The sequence below is a fragment of the Lontra canadensis genome, unplaced genomic scaffold, assembly GCF_010015895.1.
Source record: "Lontra canadensis isolate GAN:19392208 unplaced genomic scaffold, GSC_riverotter_1.0 scaffold6, whole genome shotgun sequence".
In the NCBI taxonomy this organism is placed as follows: Eukaryota; Metazoa; Chordata; class Mammalia; order Carnivora; family Mustelidae; genus Lontra; species Lontra canadensis.
Genome location: NW_022631000.1, coordinates 32,842,814 through 32,866,276, shown reverse-complemented (window position 1 = coordinate 32,866,276; position 23,463 = coordinate 32,842,814). Strand labels below are relative to the sequence as shown.

The 23,463-nt window shown below is 36.5% G+C and overlaps 1 protein-coding gene across 2 annotated transcripts in view; it reads left to right on the top strand.

The window, feature by feature from the left end:
- The first annotated feature begins 6,365 nt into the window (after positions 1 to 6,365).
- GPR149 (G protein-coupled receptor 149) overlaps positions 6,366 to 23,463 on the top strand; it is a 63,192-nt gene continuing 46,094 nt past the window's right edge. Inside the window, exons 1-3 of one of the 2 annotated variants that reach the window (XM_032852553.1) lie at positions 6,366 to 7,775; positions 8,775 to 8,967; positions 13,778 to 14,235. In XM_032852553.1, coding sequence (XP_032708444.1) covers positions 6,834 to 7,775; positions 8,775 to 8,967; positions 13,778 to 14,235 — 1,593 coding nt within the window. In that variant the 5' untranslated portion in view covers positions 6,366 to 6,833. Of the gene's footprint in view, positions 7,848 to 8,774; positions 8,968 to 13,777; positions 14,236 to 23,463 lie in introns of both variants that reach the window. The other variant, XM_032852552.1, reaches the window with a different exon arrangement.

Here is a 23,463-nt window from a genome sequence, read left to right as displayed (position 1 = left end):
ATGGATGTGCTCTCACAATGACCCAAACATTTTGCCAGTTTGAGATTACTTTGCATCAAAATGCTCCTCTTCTAGGTAAACCATGAATCAACAAATTATTTTCTGTAAAGGGTCAGATAATACATATTTTTGGCTTTGTGGATTGCATAATGTCTGTCACAACTACTTAGGGTTCAACTTTGTTGTTGTAGCTTAAAAGTAACCATTAAAAGACTTAAATGAATGGGTGTTGCTATGTTCCCTTAAAACTTTACTTATAAAGACAGACCATAGTTTGCCAACCACTAAAATAAACCAAGAAATCTTTTAAGGTCATTTTCTTTACTTATGAAGTAACCTACAAGCTCAAAAAGGAAAATACTCTTCCTGCCCAAAGATATGAGATAAAACATATTACCCATTTCCATGCCACAGTTAACATCTCAAGGCAAGACAATGACACTCCTATAGGGCAGAGTGTTCAGGTGATAAAGTAAAGCCACAACACTGAGGCTCATAAGAGCCATTCCCTAGGGAAACGAGTGGTATTCCTTTCACAAGGGGCTAGAAAGATCAACGGTCTTTGAGAACATGGCCAGAGAAGTTTAGGTATTTAAAGTAAACCTTGAGCATTTATAGATGTAGAGACTGAAAAATTCATCTGAAAATACTAAAAAAGGCTTTACTAAGGGAAGCAAAGTCCCAGTACACACTGGTGTGAAACAGGAATAATGGTGGTGGGGAGAGTTAGGGGTGGTCACATAATAATTGAGGATCAGTATAACATTGACTAATTCAAGATGAAAAGAAATCTGAACTAGACCAGAACCAAGAACTAACCTCATAGTTACTTTTATGAGTTTTCATCAAGTCCCTAGTGAAAGAACTAAAAAATTAATATCAGATTCCTTTGTGTATCACTTAAATGATAGTACTTAGTTCAGGACATTATTCTATCCTGGAGATATTAAATGTTGAAATAATTTCCTTGAAACCTTGTAGTTCAAATGGACCTTGGGAAAATAAGGTACAAAAATCCCCCTGTATTATCTCCTGCATTACCAATTTAATGCTTATTCAATTTGTTGTACCAGAGGACCTTATAATCCTAAGCATTAAATATTAATTGTATTGAATCTCTTGGACTGAAAGGTTAATCAGAGGGGAATTTAAGGAAGAAAATAGTATGAAAAATGACTGGATCATAAGCTTCACAAGGGCAGAAGGCATAATGCACACTGTCTAAAATTTATTTTTTTTAAAGATTTTATTTATTTATTTGAGAGAGAAAGAGCGCAAGCACAGAAGGAGAAGCAGACTCCCCGCCAAGCAGGGAGCCCAATGTGGGGCTTGATCCCAGGAACCTGGGATCACGACCTGAGCCAAAGACAGATGCTTAACGACTGAGCCACCCAGGTGCCCCGTCTCTGACCTTTAGATATCAAATAGATGTTGAACGAGTGGAAGTTTATAGTTGCCATTATGTTTAGGTTAGACAAATGTTATTTGTATATATTTTTAAAGATTCATCTATTTATTAGAGAGAGACTGAGTGTGAATGAGTGGGGGAAGGGCAGAAGAAAGGAATTTCAAGAAACTCCTCACTGAGTGCAGAGCCCAAGGCAGGGCTGGGACAGGATCCCAAACGTCCCCACTCCTTCTCACGACCCATGAGATCATGACCTGAGCCAAAATCAAGAGTCCAGTGCTTAACCAACAAAGGCACCCAGATGTCCCAGCATTTATACTTTTATTCTACAGAATGGGTTGTTATTCTCAATTCATTCAACAGCTTCACACAGTTTTACATAAAAACTCTCCTTCAGGTATTATCTTGATTATATGGCTATTGGACCTTACATAACTATCATAGTCAAGGTCCTCATCCAAAATGAGTAAACACTGAGTAAGCATCAACCCTTAACAACAAACCTTGTTTCTTTGTGTAGCTAATCTACATTAACATATTACATATAGTAACATTCGTCACTCATAGACTAACACAAATTAACAAATATACATACATACATACTATCAAATTTTTTTTAATCCAGGGAAGAGGTTTTAAAAAATCATGCAATTTTCCATTTGAGAGACCTTTGAAACAACCCTCACAAATATCAAGGGACATTTCTGGGTTGACAGTGTATTGAGCAGGTTTCTAAAGATTAGATTCATGAAGTTAGTCTCTAACTTAAAGCCACATTAAATTATGCCCTTACTTACAATTCTTAGATAATATTAAATATGGTAGGTTTCTGATGAGACATTGAAAAAGAAGAAAATAAATCACAGCATCTGGGTTCTCCTATGAGGCCAAATTGTTACTTACTTTTCTGGAAAACCATCAGCTAAAGCAGAATATGCATTTTTAATAGAATTATATACATATACATACAGTAATATATATTATAAATTTATATATTTATTATATTTATAAAATTTAGATTTTATTTAATATTATATATGTATATGCATATATATTGGATACATTATGAGATCTTTTGTTTACATTTTGATAAGTTAGTAAGAACTTAAAGCTGGGCCAGTCCTCTAAAATGTTTTGTCTGCATAACATTATATTTCTAGAAACAAAAATATACCTTCATGATTAACTTTATTTATGATACTTTTTTAAAATTATCATGAAACAAAAATAAATGTTTCTATTTGGTCCTGTGGTTACTTGTTTATTGCTAAAGCCCCATAGAATGAAGGATGTTACTCTGCCATATTCAACGAGAATTTGTTATGTTGTTTTCTACTCTTTCAGGATTTTCAGATATAAATAATGTGGACATTTAGATAAATGAATTGTCTTCAGTGCTTTGCAGAGGTATAATTACATCAAGGACTTCATAAACAAAAAAGCCAATGAAATTATTGCCATGTATCTCTCCATAGGTTGTTTTATAGATTGTAATGCTATATTTAGTTTATATAACATATGTTATATGTTTTTATATTTAGTTTATATATGTTTTAAAGTAACCAAAACAGCAATGGGACTACAATAAGTAAGTCTTCACTTCAGCTATTCTGGCATAATCATAATTTCTATGTAAATCAATATAAATTTATATTATTAAGTAATTTAGAAGTAGAATTTAATTACATTATTAAGTAATTTAAGTATATAAGGCTTTATTGTAAGTGAGACAGAGGAAGGAGTCTCACTCACAGGAACTGAGCAAATTTTTTTAAGGTACAAAGGAGCCTCTTAGAACTCTTTCTTCCTGGTCTACCAAAACTTATACTGGTTATTTGAAAGTATTGAGTGACTTTAAAATTTTTTTTAAGCTCAAGAGAATATTGTAAAGAAAATGAGATTATGGCTAAGGGGAGGGCTTACAACTTCCAAGAAACTCGTATATATAATATATATGTATTATATGTATAGGTGCATAACATATGCATGTATAATATATATGTATTATAAAATGTAAAGCTTGGTAAAAGGTTGTTTATAAGTTAACATTTTGAAAAATGAAACATTTCAAACGTTCCTTCTGAGGAACAACTCTATGATAATCAACATCCATTGGACGTGTCCCCAAGCATGAGGTGCTAAGAGGGGATAATTAGAAAATGTATGTCTGTTGTGATTCAGAATGCAGAGCCAGATTATGATTTTTAAATCTGGTTCCACCACTTACTATATGGGGGGTAACAGTATACCTAACCATATTAGGATGAGCTAGGTTACCACTCAGTAAAAATCAGCCCCCCAAATCAACTGACATACAATAACTTACTTCTCAGTCATACAAAGGTTATATTCGCTCACTCAGATCTCCAGGGCAGCCATGATCCTTCAGTTGGCCCAACATCCCAGGCTACTTGAAGATTATACCATCTTCACACTGGTAAGGGCCTCCCTCCCATCATAGTGGGGCAGACAAAGCACGGCAAATCTAAGCACCAGGTTTTACAGGCTTCCCCCTTTCATTTTATGATAATATTGACTATTGTGAAGTAGGCAGAAAAGAAAATTAAGATAGAGTTAATCTGATTTTGAAACTGTATCTAATTTTACAACTTGAAGGGGCCTAATAATACTTCCATCAAGCCCCCTTATTTTATAGATGTGGAAACAGACACAGAAACAGAAGAGAAAGTATAATAATTTTTGCCTGAGATTACATAGCCAGCAATAGCAGGGTCTGAAGTTCACATTCAGAAATCCTTCCTAACTCCCTACTGGCTGCAATTCCACCACCAACCTTTGGAAATGTGCTAATATTCTTGCCTCTCCTGTCATACCCTAGAGACCAGGGCAACTAAGTGGTTAGGTGTCTCTTTTCCAAATTTATACTGAATGGAAAACCCCAAACTGATGGTAATAATAGAGGAAATATCTCCAGGCTTCAAATGGTATTTTAACAGCTATTATCAATTTCCATTCATTGTATTTTAAGAGTATCATATTTATTGTCCAATTCAACTGAAAATCCAGGATTAAATACCATATTGAAAAGAATTACTTTTGCTTATAGGAGGAAAGAAAAGGTCTCAGAAGAGCCACAGAAGAGCATACCACAGAACTTCGAAAATAATTTCAAAAATAAAGTCCTGTTTATCATTTTGTGCTTTCTGAAGCAACTTTATTTTAACATGAATTTATCTCCAGACTCTTCTAACCCACATTCCACTGCCAGGTCTATTACTATCAGTAGGGAGAACTGACTCGAGTGCTGAGCTAGCTGGAACAGGTGGGTTGGGTTTCCATTTGTTGAGCAAAGGGGAAATAAAACATGTCAAGATAAGCAAAGTGCCTACTGTGTTTACTGATGGGTCTGTCTGGCAACGACTGACTAATACAATCACTTTCCACACGAGCAGAGTCAGGTTTAAAACGTAGCTTCCGTTATCTGTAAAATGAAAGTAATGATCAGAGTTTTATTACCCATTCCATTCATTTAGATTACCTTATTAACTTCCTTCTTTACCTTCCTGTTTCCTTCGGACCCCAGCACTGTATGGGAAAAGGCACCCTCTGCTCAGGAGGCTGAGCTGAGGAGGAATGCTACCCTAAAGCATCCTGGGAAATGTCTGACCAGAATTCAGACAGTTAGCGACCATGGGAACAAGCCCCAAGTGAAAAACATTATGCACTTCGCGGGCTTTCTGTTGGCTGTTATTGTTAGGCTGTTTCTTTTACGGAGCAAAACTGGGATGCGGCTCCATATACAAGCTGGCTTTAAAACCGGGCTCCTAAAAGCACCGAAGAGCTGCTTCCTGCCAATATCAACCAATCAGGATGAGTCCCCTCCACCCAATCAGGAAGAGGCCCTTAGCTTTTGTTTTTGTTTTTCTTTTTGTTTTTGTTTTTGTTTCCTTTCCCTCATCAGTATATTGGTCGGGTGGGAACTTGAGAGGGAATTTTCTCTGAGCAGGGCCTCTCCTACACTGGGGAGATAGAATTAATTATTCTCCGTTGGCGGTGTGTCATCCTTCTGCTGAAGCCATAGCCCCAATTAAGCCTTTCCTATGCCTTTGATTTTTGGGTGTGGCCTTGTTTCAGTTACCAGGCTCAAATACCTGACTCTGGTAACAGAACTACGGTTGTCTGTTATTTCTTTTACTAAGTATCTCATCTTGCAAAACTGACAATTTTTAATAAGTTCAGAGATTCAGTTATTGTATGCGCAGCACCCCAAATACTCTGGTTAAAAATGTTTTTGTAGGATAATCTCCCTTTTAGATGCTACATAATGTCATCTGACTTGAACAACTAGAAAACATTATTTATTCCAAAGGCAGCTTGCTTACTGGACGACACTGGTAGGAAATAGTTATGTGCCTAAAGCTGGTATGGCTCTGCTTAAAGAGTTTGCAAAATTTTGTTTAGTGTAATGAAGACCATTATGACATACTTAGTGAGTACAATATATATTTAAAAAAAAAATCTGGTACATCCTATTCTTTTAAAACTGGCACTGAGACTATTCTTCCTCTAAAGCATTATGAATCAGAGAGTAGTCTAGATAAGAATAAAAGCAATCTCTTAGTCGAGTAGCTTAGACTTCTCAAAGATGATATTTGTCATTCACATCAAGTCTGAGCAAGTATCTGGGCTAGTTTTATATGTCAAAACCACAAAGGAAGGCTTAACAAGGAAATTGTTTCTTGCTTTGCATGAGGCAGGCTGAGAAGATGTACATCATTTTGCTCATACACTGAACTCCCCTCCCTTTTGTTCCTGCTTCTCTCCTGCTTGGAGTTGACTCCTCCTTCCTGCAGCTCTGAGGATCACAGGCTGATTGAAGAACACAGCGGTTCGACGGGGAGCTGTGCTCAGTCTCTCTCTCTCTTTCTCTCTCTCTGTGTGTGTCTCTCTTTCCTTTTTGCCTGTGTCTCTCTCTCTCTCTGAACCCGCAAAGCTGAAAACTACCCGATAATCTCTCTGCCTTTGAATCCAGCTCTGGAACCAAATGCATCGCTTTACTGCTCTTAAAAAGTGAATAGAGTTTGATTACCTCAAGCTACAAGGGGCTTTGCTCCATAAGAAGGACATAAAAGGAGCCAGACATCATTGTTTTTCAATCTACCTGAGGAGCTTTTTGCTTTTATGCCAGAAACTTAATGGTTTCAGGAGGAAGTTTTGGTTTGTTTTTAACTGGAATGTTGAAAAGTTTCTTATTGATGCTGTAAATGGAACCCAATTTTTAAATATGGGTTGAGTCAGATCTAAAGGAGACATGCCTGATCATTTTCTGCTGGACTGACGTGGGAACATCTAGAGGGAAACTTGGTGGGAGAGAATGAGATCTCATTTGCAACTAACAATCATGCTTTATTTTGAGAATATTTACAGACTCATTGAAAGGGAAATTAAATATTAACCAAAGACAATGTCTGGATTTTCCAGTAACTTATCAACAAATGACTCTAGCCTGTGGACAGAAAATAATTCGACGAACCTTTTAAATCTGCCAAGAACTTCGAATATCTATCTTTTTTGCCTGACATGCTTAATGACTCTTGCAGCCCTGGCAGGCAGCATTTATTCACTAGTTTCCCTGCTGAAAATGCAGAACAGAACCGTTGTGTCCATGCTTGTGGCTTCCTGGTCTGGCGATGATCTCATGAGCGTCCTGTCGGTGACCATCTTCATGTTCTTGCAGTGGCCAAACGAGGACCCTGATTACTTTCAGTCTCTGTGTACCACCTCTGCCTTACTCTATCTATGCCAGGGGCTCTCAAGCAACTTGAAGGCGACTCTCCTAGTCTCCTACAACTTTTACTCGATGCACAGGGCTGTGGGGAGCCAGGCAGCCTCCAGAAAATCCGGCCAGGTGCTTGGCGTGGTGCTGACCGTGTGGGCAGCCAGTCTCCTGCTCTCCGCGCTCCCGCTCTGCGGCTGGGGCGCCTTCGTGCGCACGCCGTGGGGCTGTCTGGTGGACTGCTCCAGCTCCTACGTGCTGCTCCTCTTCGTTGTGTACACTTCGGCCCTGGGACTCCTCGCCGGCCTCTCGGTCCCTCTCACTTATCAGTTATTATGTTCAGAGGAGCCGCCGAGACTCCACGCCAACTACCAGGAAATTTCCCGCGGAGCTTCCACTCCTGGGACCCCTCCAAGCGGGGGAAAAGTGCTTTCCTTGTCCCCAGATGATGCTCCCGGCCCTGCGCTTCGGTGTTCTGGGGGACGCTCTCCGAGCTCCGACACCGTGTTTGGACCGGGTCCATCAGCGAGGGCACGGCCCGGGCAGGGGCCGAGACACGAAGCTGTCGCCGTGGTTGGAGCCTGCAGGCGTGAGAACCGGGGGACTCTCTATGGCACCAGAAGCTTCACTGTGAGCGTAGCGCAGAAGCGCTTCTCTTTGATCCTAGCGCTGACAAAAGTCATCCTTTGGCTGCCCATGATGGTAAAAGTGCAGTTGCTCAAGCGTGCGGGTGTGTGTACCAGACAGTGTGAATGCGTGTGTTGGGACTAGCGTCCCTGGTTGGGAGAGTCCCCAAGAAACGCGCAGTTAAGTCCTCTTCCAACTGTGTCTCGCTCGGTTTTAGAGACGCACTTGGAGCAAGGCAGCTCACCGGTAAAGCTGGTTGGCTGCGAAGCCTTTGCTCCTAAGTGCTTCTCGTTTCAAAATGGGGAGGGGGGTGGGCAGGGAGCGCTTTTGGGCGCAGGAGACAGTTTTCCTAGATCTATCACGGCCAAAGGGTGTTCTCATCTCTTGTAGCAGTATCTGGGAATATTCAGAAAAGAAAGGAGGTAGTAAGGGGGTTTCCTCCCGCCCCCTAATCGTCTGTCATCCCTTTCTCTCCACTCCATTTCTGCCGAGTAAGGACACCGCCCATCCTCAGCAGGGAGAGTGACTGGAGAGACATGACCAGAAGTAGAAAGATAAGAGTGGAGGGGAAACAGGCTTTTTGTTCAAGCTTTCAGGAGGGAGGAGGGAGACCAGTTTTGACTTGGGAAGGTGGCGCCCTGCTGTGACAAGGGTGGAGTGGTGAAGCCGCAGTCCAGAGATGTGACAAAGGCCATCTGGAGTACCAGGTACAGATTTCCAGTTTGCCTGCCTGCCTCCCCAGCATTGTAATTGTTTTTCCTGAAAGAGACCTGACATGGCAGGGGGCACAGACCAGGCACCCAGGAGTGGAAATCACCCTGTGGTCTAAATCATCAGACCTCATCCCAAGGGATCCTAGTGGTCCAGCACCGAACAGAGTTTTTGGCTCTCAGGCAGGCAGGGAGTCTGGAGAAGGAGGGTGGGGCAGCATGCTTGGGGGAAAGGCTTAGCAAAGTGGAAAAATTTATCCTGGGATAGGTCTGAAGCTCTTTGCTTTTGCAGATACACATGATGGTTCAGCACGTGGTGGGGTTTCAGAGTCCTCCCTTCGAGACACTCAGCTTTCTACTAACCCTGCTGGCCACCACTGTAACCCCAGTGTTTGTCTTGTCCAAACGCTGGACCCACTTGCCCTGTGGCTGCATTATCAACTGTAAGCAGAACGCATATACAGTGGCATCTGATGGGGAAAAACGTAAGTTCTTGACGGTGCAGAGGTTGGGGGCAATAAGCATATAGTCAAACACAGAAAAGTGGTCTATTGAGAAGTTGTCTGAGTAGAGAATGTTGAATCCAAGGACAAATTCAAATGGTAAATAAAGGGAAGAAATTATAATGTTGGGTTAAGTTTTAAAGGACGCAGGTTTAAAACAACTCTGTGAAGTGCCTGTACATTGAATAATTACTTTAGGGAAGAAAGGAATAGACAGTTTATTCAACACAGCATGAAGTCAAAAGGGCCCTTAGATGCTTAGATATCTGCCTTAGTTCTTAGCCCAGAGTAGAACATAAATTCCCTTCCCAAGTCTACATATAAGAAGCCTGCATCTGAAAAGAGATGAACACTTAGAAGAGTCAAAAACACATTACATTATAGCCCATTATTATTTAATGGAACAGAATTTTTATTATTGTCCCTTTTCTATTCTTCCAGGGCTTTGGAACATTTTCAAAGTAGAGTGCCTGAAAACAGTTCAAAAACAAATTTTAAGGGGTGCCTGGCTGGCTCAGTTGGTAAATCATGTGACTATTGATCTCAGGGTCTTGAATTTGAACCCCACATGGTATTTGAGATTACCTAAAAATAAAATCTTTAAAACAAAAAAGGAAAACACATTTTAAGTGTATGCCTCTACTTTCAGAAAACACAAAAAACTCTCAGTTTCAGGAAGGGGAAAGGTGGCAGAATTTGTCCATCTATGTTCATGTTTGAATATAGCCATCCTAGTTACATTAAACAGCCACCAATAAAAACAAAAAACTATATTCTAAAGTGTATACCTAGAATGGGAGTGGGGTCAGTTATCACTCTCTACAGTGTGACTGTTCCCATACCAAGATGGGAAAAGTTGAAGAATGACCTTTGTATTTTGATTCTGCCAGGAAGAAAAAGGATATTAGTTTGTCATTCCAGACAAAAGACAGGATGTTCTACCATTTAATATCTAAAAATGCATTAGTGTATGCTGAATTAACTGTTTCATCAATTGTCCTTTGCTCAGAATAAGCAAGTATATTACTCTTTAACAGAGGAAAAAAGGTAAACAAAAACAGTTTCTCTTGGACTATTTCAGAGGTACAGAAACTGGAGAATATGAAAGTATATATTCTGCAATCAATTCTACAACAGGGTTATTTTATAAACATCAATTAATCATGAACTGGTCAGACACTTAAAATTTAATATGGCTAGATATTTTTCAAATGACCAGGAGATTTCCTTAGTTTAAAGGATGCCATAAACTTTTATTGTTAATAGAGGCCAAATTCATCTATGTCTTTAAAATAAAATGACCATGGAAATTATATAACAATTATCTGCTTCTAGAGATTAATGTCTAAAGCAACAGTGACACAGAAAATTAATAATAAATCCTTTTGAGCCACATAGAACATATATAAAAATCATTTACAAGCCTGCAAGTTCTAACATTCTATCAAATGTTAACATTTTGCCACTGAATTAGTGAGCCAGAATTGTTTTATAGTATTTAAGATTGAGAGAGAGGCAATGAAAGACCAATGTCAGGGAAAATAAAAAGTTTTACTGAAGTAATGTAGGACAGTCATTTTTAAGAAGTAAAGGACACCTATATCGGAGCAGAAAACAAAGCAATGCAACAGACCTATCACTGCAAATGGTCTAGGAAGTATTCTACCTATACTGCACAAGATAGAAGGGCCTACAGGAGGCTGGCAGAATCAATAATTACATTAATATCTCATGTTTGAAATTAAAATCATGGCTTTCAAGATCAAAATAATATTTTTCCTCTAAAATCATCATCACTCTTATTTGTATTTAAAATTTCAGGCAAGAAATTCCCTGAAATATGTAGGTTTATAAAAAGAGTCATGGCTAAATGGCTCCATTCACTTTTATGATCCCAGGTTCTGCCGTAGGGAAATTCTGAGAACAAGAATGATGTATTTTCACTGTCTGAGAACCCATCATATATTTCCCTATTACTAGGACAACACGAGAACAGGATTTGAAAATCCCCAAAATGGTCATCCTCAAGTAGGCAAGTGCCTGACCAAGTGCCTTGATTCTTTGGGAATATGGCTTCAGTTCTCATTAAGGCTTTTTCTCCTTAACAAACCAAGATTCCCCCTTTTACATTCTTTGTCAGGGAACTCCAAAAACAAGGAAGCTTCCTAACTCATATTTGCCATAGGTTCATTTTGCAGATGTAAGTATAATTCTACATCTCAGCCTTAGTGAATGGAAATGGGGAGACCTGCAATCTAAAAATGCATGTTAGTAATGGGAAATAATTTGCAGATTAATAATTCTCTCCTGTTTCCAACATTAACCTGTATTACTAGGGTCTCAAAACAAAAGTGTTCAAAAAATGATTTTAACACAGAGGTCTCAGGTGGAAGACATATGGGATGGATATGGCTTTCACACTCACTTTGTTTGCATAAGATGATGTTTTCTTTTTAAAGAATTAAATATTTTCTATAAAATCAGATACTGTTTTTATTTTAAATAAAATCAAAATATCTGCTAAGTGACATATTACTCTGAGGAACTATTTATTTTTATAAACTGGTATAATTACTTATGTTTAAAATTGCAATTACGAGATGTGGTTAAAAGCAAAAGACTAGAGTTAATTCATGTTTTGTCCAAGGTTTAACTTTTCAGAACAAATACCTTACATTTATTTTTTTTGTAAGTATAGTAATAGACTTCAAAAGAACCTGACTGTATTCTGACGGTCTTTAGGTTTCTGGTAAGTTATTAGTCAAACATTGTCAATTGTTATATTGTTATAACCTATTATCTCCATTAGTTACCTCAGTCAGAATTTACTTTTAGTTCTCTCATGGGTCTAATTATCAGTAAAGCAATTTCACATACAGGTTAGTAACTTGAATTCTGGAATGAGTTAACTTTTAAATTCAAATCTCTTTACCAGTTAAGTAATCTTAAGTATTGGTTTCTTCTATCAGCCTCAGTTTTCTCAACTGTAAAATAGAATCAATAAGCCCTTTATTATTAGGGTTGCTGCTGTGTTAGGGTTGCTGCACATGACCTAAGTGCATGACTGAGCCCTGGAGTTCTCCAGTTCTCCTTGGTGTCCAGCATAATTGCACTTCCTTCTCAGAGGCTACTTCAGCCTACCTCTTGCACTTCATGACATGGAGGCAGATTCTGCATTGACAGTTGACACACTCCTTCAAAAACATTACTGACTTTTGCTTTACATATTTCATAATTATAATACACAGCTAATAAGATAGTCACAGACATCAATTTTATTGTCTTATATGATAAAATTTTATGAGTTTTTGTTTGCTTACTGTCCTTGAATTGATAATTTGCCACTTTGTATCTTTTTTCAGAGAAAAAGGAAATCCATCAATAATTAAAACATCCTTTTAGTTTCTTCAGTTTTCACACTGTTGAAGTTAAAAACCCCAATTTAATTTTACTGGACCATATTACTAGAAAAAGCAAATAGAACTTTACCTAAGATTGTATAAATATTAACATATGTTTCTACTTTTCCATTTTCTTTGGACAGAAATTCTTGTTTGTTTTTTGGCTCAAACAATGAAACTTTTGGCTCAAATAATGAATGATATCTATAAATTCTATTTTCAGTCAGCAGAATTGCTTTGTAAATCTTCAGTTCTGGGAAAATTTCAGTAATAGAATCAGTATGTGAATGGCACTAGGGTATACTGTAAAATGAATCAAATTCTATCTGTTGTTCCCATAGAAATTTTATAACTTTTCACAAATTTTTCCACCAAGGATACTAAATGTCTGGTATACGACACATAGCTGTCCAAGGAGAAAAATACTTTGAAATGAGCCATGTTTTGAAAGAAGAAAACCAAAACATCAACTTGCATTTTGTCTATCACCTTGCTGTAACTTCATTCTTAATACACAAAATGATCCAGTATTTAATGACATTCACACCTAAGAATTGTATCATTTTCTTTCATTCTCACTTGTAATTCTACTAAAACTTTGTACCATATCTACCACCTAGTAGTACTACATTAGCATTACAGTAGCATTACATTTTGCTTGGCTTAAATCATAAAAAGTTTTATGCATTCCTGCTGAATTCATCTTGTAATTAGTCAGGTTTAGAGACATACTGTAAAGTGTTTAGATTATAGAAGTATAAATATATTCACAATTTTTTACAATTCATTCCAAATTTATTTGTATCAAAATGAATATGTTATTTTTAAAAAAGTCTAAAAACTGTATTGCAATACTTTCTAATTTTTAATGTATGCATTTATAAACATAGAAATGTCAGGAGTGGTGTACACCAAAATATTTAATACAGTCATATCTATTGGTGATATTATCAGCTGAACAACTTATATAATACAACCTTCTTAATAATTTCTAGCAAAATAAAATTTATAAACAATATCTTTTATACCCAAATAAAGAAATACACAGATAATTGGTAGATTGAAAAAGCTAAAACTAAAATGAATATGTGTGAGAATTTTCAAATTTATGGTTAAATTTTTGTTCATCAGACTGCTTTAAAGATTGCAGGGTTCTTGGAATTGTACGTATTTTAAACTCATTGTACAAGTGAGAAAAGTTAGGTCCAGAGTGATAAGACAACTTGAATTGATAAGGTATAATTGTTTTTGCATAATTGACAGGAAATGAAGGCAGCTTTTAAGTTCTTAGTAATCATTTTGCATTTTCCTATTTTTATTCACAATGTATATCCAATTGTTTTTTATATCTATTTTCCTAACCATGGAAATTTGTTTTTGCTTTTACTTAGCCAAGAGAAGAGGCTTTGAATTCAATCTATCATTCCAACGGAGTTATGGGATTTATAAAATAGCACATGAAGATTACTATGATGATGATGAAAATTCTACATCCTGTCACAATCTCATGAATTCTGAATGCAAAATGACAAAAGACTCACAGAGAGATACTCATAATATCTTTAATGCCATAAAAGTGGAAATCAGCACCGCACCCTCTCAGGACAGTTCCATACTGAAAGGGATCAACAAATGCACGAATACTGATATTACAGAGGTTAAGCAGGATTGCCACAGTGAAAAGGGCGTTAATCCACAGCTTTCTGAAAAAACAGGAGATTCTATTAACTATGAAGAAACCACCTTTTTGGAAGGGCCAGAAAGAAGACTTTCTCATGAGGAGAGTCAGAAACCAGACCTTTCAGACTGGGAATGGTGTAGGAGTAAATCAGAAAGAACCCCTCGTCAGGTACAGTAAAGGTTGTTCTTTCTGTGAAATTAAAAGTGAGACCAAGTATAATAGAAATGAAAAAAATGATCAGCTATTTATTTCATTCAATCAAGTCCAAGGTCAATTTCACTTGCTTTATTTCCATAATATTAAATTTTATTTCAAGGTGTTCTTTTGAGGGACTTTAAAATTTTTTTAATTATACATTTCATTCAAAATCTGTATGTTTTGGGATTGGCAGAGCTTGAGAAGGCTAGAGCTTTCTAATTTAACCTTAAGTAATCTGCCTAAATTCAGACTAGACTCTCAGAACTTGTTTCAAATTAATTAGTTTTATTCTTCCCTCTCCCTCCCAAAAAGTATTATTCCACAAGTGCACAAGGGAAGTTTTCTTTTTTACATAAAGGCAAATATTTATACAGCTTGTGGTGAGGAAGGTAGTCTGGCTGCAACTATAGTAGACAGCTTGCCTATTAGTCTTGCTAGAACTAGTCCCTCTAGTACTCAGGGGGGGGGGTGTTTCTATTCCAGAATAGATCCAAGGGAGCCTCTGCAAGCTCTGCTAAATGTTCTATCCCTTTGAGGACAGAAGAATGGCTTTATGTTTTATAAAACTGAAAGAATTTGCACCTTAATTTCATCCCGTTTTCTCCTAGGTTCCAGCCTGCCTAGAATAATGAGGGATACTTCTTATTTTATTAAAACTGTAGTGTAATATTGGTATGAGATTGTTCTTTACTCCAAACTGTCATGTCTGGTAATTAAAATTGCCCTTGCTTCCCACACTACTGATTTACTAGGGAGAGGAGGCTTTTTTTTTTTTTTTTACAAGATTCAATGGAAATAAAAGTCCACTGTCAAAACAAAAACATAATTCCAGAAATGTGCAAGGAATAATGCATTCATTGGTCAAAATATGACCACATAACACCAACTATGAATATGGGCAGAATCCTCTGAGACTTCCTTTATTCTCCATGATAATTAAAGCTACTAGTCTTATTCTAATGTCACCATTTAAAAAGTAAGTTGGATGGGGGTGCTTGGGTGGCTCAGTCAGTTAACTATCTGCCTTTGGCTCAGGTCATGTTCCTAGGGTCCTAGGATCAAGTTCTGTCCAAAATGGTGCCCCAGTTTAGAGGACAATCCCTAGAGTTTCATCATCAATTTGTTCCTGAATAATCTAAACCTCCTGGTTTTCTTGCACTTAAAAATTGTTAAGTAATATTCATGACAAAATGTTTTGTGTGTGTGTGTGTGTGTGTGTGTGTGTGTGCATCCCAATAATTTGCAGCTATTTGTCTGTCCTATCCCCATGCTTACCCCTTAGGAATTATGGCTATCTTTAATCTTGCTCATACTTTTTGTTTTATTTTATCACAAGTGAGTACATTTCTAATACAATATATTATTTAGTTTTGCTTATTTTGAACTTTCTAAAGATGGTGTCATACTGTACCTAATCTTCTGGGACTTGCTTTTTTCCCCACTCAAAATTACTTTAAATAACTTCATTTTTTTTAATGTATTTTGTCAAAACATTGGAAATTATCATCTAAAATATCACAACTTATAGTCCTGGTTTGAAAGTCTTGATTATAGTTTGGAGTTTGATTAACTATCCTAGAAACTTATGAAAAGATCAGACACTTTATACATAATATACTGTACTATGAGCACAATGAAACACAAGCTACCCATAAGCCTCTAAAAATTAAGAAAGAAAATGATATATAGAAAGCACAAAATTTTGATCAATCCAGACCAAATACCAATCAATACCTTTCAACTACAAGGATTTGCATAAGTATTAATATTTTAATATCTGTGAAGAACAAGTAGTTTGGGAAATTGACCTAAAATGGTGGTTGTGAAAAAAAATGATTAGCGATAAAATAGAGAACATGCAGGAAAGATAAAATTTATATTTTCAGAGACTAACTGAAATTAAATGAAATACTATTATAAATTTTCAAACAGCAGTACGAAATCCTTAAATTATAGGCTGATGTTATTGATATGACCTGCCTTTAACAAGACTGCCTCCAACTTGAAAGTTAACACATAACCCAAATACATTTAGGGTGGAAAAGATTACGAAAACTTCTCCATGACCAATAGGTTTTAATCCGCAACCTATTCTTCAACACCAGATATTTCATGGGAGTAGATGGTGACTTAGAAAGCACTTTCATTTCATCCTTTTCTCCCAAATACCTTCTTCACTCTGAAAGCAATGTTAACTTACGTATCTTAAAGTGATACATTAAACTGCAGTGGACACTGTAGTAAGTTTATAAAAATACTATCTCTTCTGATTGTTACAGTTGTACTTTCAAATATTTAGGCTCCATCTATCAGTTCATATTTAATTGCTCTCCAATATATAGTGTGTATTCTTTGTTCTTAGGATTAAAAAAAGCAGGCTTGATTTAAAATATATTTAGTGAGCCTTATTTTGACAATACATGTTGTTTAGAGTTTATGTTAGTAGACAAATTCTCAGTGTATTATTTTGTTGGAAATCCTAGAAGAAGTGAAAGCATCAGATCAAGGTTAAGGTGTAAAGATGATAAAAGAATGGCTTCAGTAGGTTTAAATGTGATCCAGTAAAATTTATTGGAGTTGCAAATGCTTGTAAGACTGAAATTTAGTGTTAAACTTAACCACACAATTACTTCTTTTTGGATCCCTAGTAGGTAGGATCCTAAGAAGTTCACTGTTAAAATATTCATAAAAAATAGAAATGTCAGAGCTCTTCAGTTACAAAGTGTTAATTTCGTAGCTGTGGTGTGACTGTTCCTCAAGTGAAATAATGATTTTCCAGAACCTAAAAATTTTGTCATCTATGAATAAAGAAAATTGGACTTATAAAATAATTTGGTGGCTTGTGGGTGACCACTCTAATTTCTCTTCTAATGCAAAGCCCATCAATGAATTCCATTTTCTTTTCTTTTAATGTGTTGTCTTAAAGCTCTAGAAACTCATTTAATATGATAAATCAGAAACAAAGATATGCTGTAACCATGCCTCTTAATCCTTTTCTAATCCCATCAAAGCATCTGAAAATTGAAAGGTCCTCCATTGTGCCAGTAGAATATAGAAAAACAGAGTCTGAAACAATCCTCAAAGGAGAGACCAAACCAGGGGGAAGTGATTACATTTCAATCAGCTACACAAACCACTTAGCGTAAGGATGAATAAACAAACAAGAACTAACTTTAAAGTCACCTGAGCATCAAAGAAATTTTATTCTCATTTTAAGGAAAATATTTTAACTATCTAAAAATAGTTTTACAAAGCAAAGTTGGGTTTGCTCACAGAGTGAAACAGCAGCATTGGCTTCTATAACTTTTAAATATTATTTCTTTAAATAATTTTCATCAAAAAAACTCCAGAAACAAAATCAAACTAGATTATTTGGGTTCTTTAAATTAGAGCTTCCCAAATTTTACTGTACAAATAAGTCAAATGGAGAGCTTGTTAAAAGGTAGATTGTGACTGAGTAATTCTGAAGTGGGCTCCAGGATTCTGCATTTCTGACAAACCCCTAGCTGTCTCTGATGAAAATAACAAGTCCCATCCCAGACCTATAGAGTCAAAATCCCTAGCTGGTTCAAATGCACATTAAAATTTAAGAAGTACTGCATTAGCATCTCATCCCTGGGAGATAAATGCTAGTTTAAAGGGCAGGGCAAAGTTAATTCCTTCCATTTAATATATGCCTCATAAAGTAAAATAAAACTAGAAGAAAATACTCCAATATAGTAGTCTTCCCTTATCTGTGGGGGATATATTCCAAGACCCCTAGTGGATGCCTGAAACTGCAGATAGCACAGAAACCCTACAAATACCATTTTCCCCCCATACAAACATATTTAGATACAGTCTAATTTAAAAATTAGGCACAGTAAAAGATTAATAATAACTACAACTACAATAATATACTGTAACAAAATTTACATGAAAGTTGTCACTCTCTCAATTTTAAAATATCTTACTGTACTGTACTCCCTCTGATTGTGATGATGTGAGATGATAAAATGTTACACGATGAGAGGAAGTGAGGTGAGTGATTTGGCAGTGTGATGCAGCATTAGGCTACCACTGACCTGATAATATCTCTGGAGGATTACCTGCTTCTGGACCATGATTGACTGTGGGTAACTGAAACCACAGAAAGTGATACCTGGATGAGTGAGGGGGATACCTGTACACATATCTCTCATCTGACCTAAAAACAGTGCCTCTTTTCTTTTCATTAAAAAAAATAGACTATTAAAAGTTAAATCAGGCATAAAATATTGGTGGTTTTCTGTGACATTGTTAACTTAATAACTGCAAATGCTTAAACCTGTTCTCCTTTTGACATTTTTAACTGAAGTGATCATAGGGGAAAAATTCACTTACTACCTTCTATTTGTAGCCTGAGAGCAGTCATTCTAACACAAATGACTGTAGGAGTATACATATCTTATATTTAGCTACATCCATGTGTTACAGCAGTCAGTTCATTACTCACTGTTACACTGCTTTCTTTTTTTTTTTTAAGATTTTATTTATTTATTTGACAGACTGAGATCACAAGTGGGAAGAAAGGCAGGCAGAGGGGGGTGGGGGAAAGCAGGCTCCCCGCCAAGCAGGGAGCCCAATGCGAGACTCGATACCAGGACCCTGGAATCATGACCTGAGCTGAAGGCAGTGCCTTTAACCCACTGAGCCACCCAGGCGCCCCAGTTTTTTTTACAAACACTTATAACTTTTATTGTCTTGTGATTATAAAATAATATAATTATTGTAGAAAATTTAGGAATTGCTATTAAGCAAAGAGAGAACACCCAATTCAAACTACCAAGAGTTAACCACTACTTATGCTTATCATATAAAACTTCAGGCTCTTTCCATGCATATATTCTTATTTTTGACAAAAACAGGATCAAATTGCATATACTCTCTTGGAATCTGCTTTTCTTTGTATAACAGTATAATTCCCATCTGCTTTAAATTGTTCAAGCACTTTTTGAGATTATCTGGTACAGTTTAGAATGGCTGTCTGGAGTATAGCTGAAAACTCATCCGTGAATGTAAATTCGTTCTCAAGTACTTAAAGTCTTGATAGTTGAAGGTAGGGGGTTTCATTGTAAACTACTTCAAATATTTCATAACCTCACAGCATATATCATTTGCTGAAATGAAGTAAAACTGAGCTGTTTAATTGTTGACTTTCTACAAATTCAAGGGGATTACCACCAGATCAAAGTTTGTGTGGAATTTTATAATTCACCCTTTAAGCTAAGAATTTTGTTAACATTCTCAAAAACACCTCCTGGTTTAAGGAGACCTTAGAAGGCTATGTACTGGAACTTTCCATATATGGGCTTGAATCTCTTCTATGACCTCCTATTGAGTGATTATCCCTTACTTGAACTCAAATGCCTGGAAATTCACTACACTTTTCAAACTTTTTATTGTGAACTAATTTTAGACTTACAAAACAGTTTCAAAAACGGTACAGAGAGTTCTAATATAGACTTCATTCAGCTTCCACAAATGTTTACATGTTATATGACAATAATGTAATTATCAGGAAATTAACAAATGATTTATAGACCTTATTTCAATTTTGCCAGTTGTCCTACTTATGTCTTCTTTTTGGTCCAGAATCTAAACCCAGATCCCATGTTGCATCTGTTGGTATTACTCCTCAGTCTCTTCCAATCTATAGCAGTTCTTCAGTCATGTCTTCTATGGCTTAGGCAACTTTTGAACTGGCTAGTTTGTTTTGTTTCTGGAATATCCTTCAATTGTGTTATGCTTTCTATTGATTCAATTGAAGTAACACATTTTTGGCAAGAATAACACAGAAGTGATGTTTGCTCTTCCCAGCTCATAAGATCAAGAAGTACATGATGTTGATAATGTCCTATGATGGTGATTTTGTAAAGGTGATGTGTTCCAGATTTCACCATGTAAGGTTACTATTTTTCCCCTTGTAATTTATAAGTATCTTATGGTAAGACACTATGAAACTATGCAAATATTCTGTTTCATGTCATACTTTTCCTCACTAATTTCAGCTTTAATTGATGAATCTTGCTTGAAATGATTATATGAAGGTAATTTTCTATTTCTATCATTTCTTTTCTATTTGTTATTGGAATTAACCTGTAAGAAAAAGCCATCTCTTCTCTTCCACTTGCTTATTCATTTATATCAGTATGGGCTCAAAGATCTTGTTTTAATCTGTAACTTATAAGTCACATTATTATTCTTATTTTGTTACTCCAGTTGTCGTAAATTTGGCCACTGAAGCTTTTTCAGGGTGATTCCCATATCCATCCAGTGGCTAGCCCTTTTTTAGCACGTCCTTACTTTCTAGCAGCACAAGATATTCCAGACTCATCTTGTATTATTCCTGACCCATCCTTAGAATCAACCATTTTCCCAAGGAGTTCTGGTTTCTTTTATTGGAAAATGGTATTTAGAAACCAACATTGGGTGCTAGGTATGCTCATTGCTACTGGGGTGTATTGCTTTTAGGCCTTATCATTGGACAGATCTAGGAGATGGATGCATCTATAATCATGTACACATCTATATTTCTATAACAGTTCCTCTGTATAAATAATTTAATACCATGGGTTTGCACTAATACCTCTAAGTCCAATCAAATACCAATGGATTCATTCATGCCTTTCCCTTTTCTTATTTGTTACTTCTTTTTCTGGCAGTGAGACAACTGGCTCTCACTCTCCACAAATATATTTACTTATTTGCTCAATCCTGGTATACATATAAAGTAGATTTAGAATAGTGAACCTACATTCCCATGAGAAAAAAAAAGTACTAACTGAAGTATAATAATTGTGTATAGTTCTCTTCATCTTTAACCTTATAGTTTATAGTCAAAATATGATCTTCCCCACTTACTTAGGTTAGTTATTTTCATTTTCATTCCCTTCATTTTATATTACATTTTGAGTTCCTCCCACTTTCTTTTTGATTTTGATTATTTATGTTTGGGTATATGAAACATTACCATGATTCTAAGAGTCAAAACCACATAAGATATATGCTTTCCTCCCTCATTCCTTCTTCCCTTCCCATTTTTCCATTCTTTCCATCCCGTACCTACCTATCCTCTGTGTATAATAAATCTCATAGTTTCTGGTTTAACGAACCTGTATTTTTTTTTTTTTGCAAGATGAGCAGATATATGCATACCTTCTTAGATCTCCTTCTTCCTTGCATATACTCTTTTGCACTTCACTTTTTCCACTAAACAGTACATCATAGGGATGCCTGGGTGGCTCAGTTGGTTAAGCAGCCTCATGTCATGATCCCAGGATCCTGGGATTGAGATCCACATCGGACTCCTTGCTCAAGGGGGAGACTTCTCCCTCTGCCTGCTGTTCCTCCTGCTTATGTGCATGCCCTCTCTCTCTCTCTCTGACAAATAAATAAAAATCTTTAAAAAAGCAAACAAACAAACAAAAAAAAACAAAAAACAAAAAAACAAACCTAGCATATCTTGGAAGTCACTCCCTATCAGTTCATAGAGATATTTCATTTTTATAGCCACATAATTATCCATAGTGTGGATATGCCATAGTTAGTTCAATCACTCTCTTATATGGGCCTTATGATGTTTCTAATATTTTACAATAAAAAAATACTGCAGTAAACATCATGCATATGTATTTGCATGTTGCTGGAGGTGTATCTTCAAAATAAATTCTCAAAATTAGGATTTTTGTATCAAAAATAAGTGTAGTTTTGTTAGGAATTGCCAAATTCGCTCCCAGAAGGGTCATACCAATTGGCACTACCATTAGCAATATGTAACAGAGGACTCCTTTCCTCACAACCTCAGTAACTATATTATGGTGTTTTTAAACTTTTGTCAGCCTGAGAGACAATCTCAGAATTGTTTTAAGTTATAGTTATGTAATTATAAATGGGTCTGCATAGTTTTCATATGTTTAAGAGCCCCTTTTTGTCTTTTTATTTTTTATAAACTGTTCTTATCTTTTCCTTATTTTTCTATCAGGTTTTTGTCCCTTTATCCTTTGATTTTTTTTTTCTAAGATTTTATTTATTTATTTGACACAGAGAGAGAGAGAGAGAGAGAGCACAAGTAGGCAGAGGGGTAGGCAGAGGGAGAGGGAGAAGCAGGCTCTCCACTGAGCAGGGAGCCCAATGTGGGGCTGGATCCCAGGACCCTGGGATCATGACCTGAGCCGAAGGCAGTTGCTTAACCAACTGAGCCACCCAGGTGCCCCATCCTTCAATTTTTAAGAATTCTTTATATATTAGGTATATTAGTCCTTTGTCCGTGATGTATATTGCAAAGATATTTTCCCAGTTTCTCAGTTATCTTCTGTTTATGGTGTTGTTTTGTTTCTTTTTTAGAATGCATACTTTTAAAATTTGTTTACAGTAAAAATTATCAGTCTTTTATTTAATTGTCTCTGGATTTTGAGTCATAGTTAGAAAACCATTTCAAAATGGAATTCACCCATGTTTTCTTCTAGTAGATGTATGGTTTCAATTTTTACATTTGGATCCCAGATCCATTTGGAATTTATTTTTGTATTTGCCATAAGGTACGAATATATTTGTCTTTTTTTTTTAATTTTTTTAATTTATTTTCAGCATAACAGTATTCATTGTTTTTGCACCACACCCAGTGCTCCATGCAATCCGTGTCCTCTCCAATACCCACCACCTGGTTCTCCCAACCTCCCACCCCCCGCCCCTTCAAAACCCTCAGATTGTTTTTCAGAGTCCATAGTCTCTCATGGTTCACCTCCCCTTCCAATCTCCCTCAACTCCCTTCTCCTCTCTAACTCCCCTTGTCCTCCATGCTATTTGTTATGCTCCACAAATAAGTGAAACCATATGATAATTGACTCTCTCTGCTTGACTTATTTCACTCAGCATAATCTCTTCCAGTCCCGTCCATGTTGCTACAAAAGTTGGGTATTCATCCTTTCTGATGGAGGCATAATACTCCATAGTATATATGGACCACATCTTCCTTATCCATTCGTCCGTTGAAGGGCATCTTGGTTCTTTCCACAGTTTGGCGACCATGGCCATTGCTGCTATAAACATTGGGGTACAGATGTCCCTTCTTTTCACTACATCTGTATCTTTGGTGTAAATACCCAGTAGTGCAATTGCAGGGTCATAGGGAAGCTCTATTTTTAATTTCTTGAGGAATCTCCACACTGTTCTTTTTTC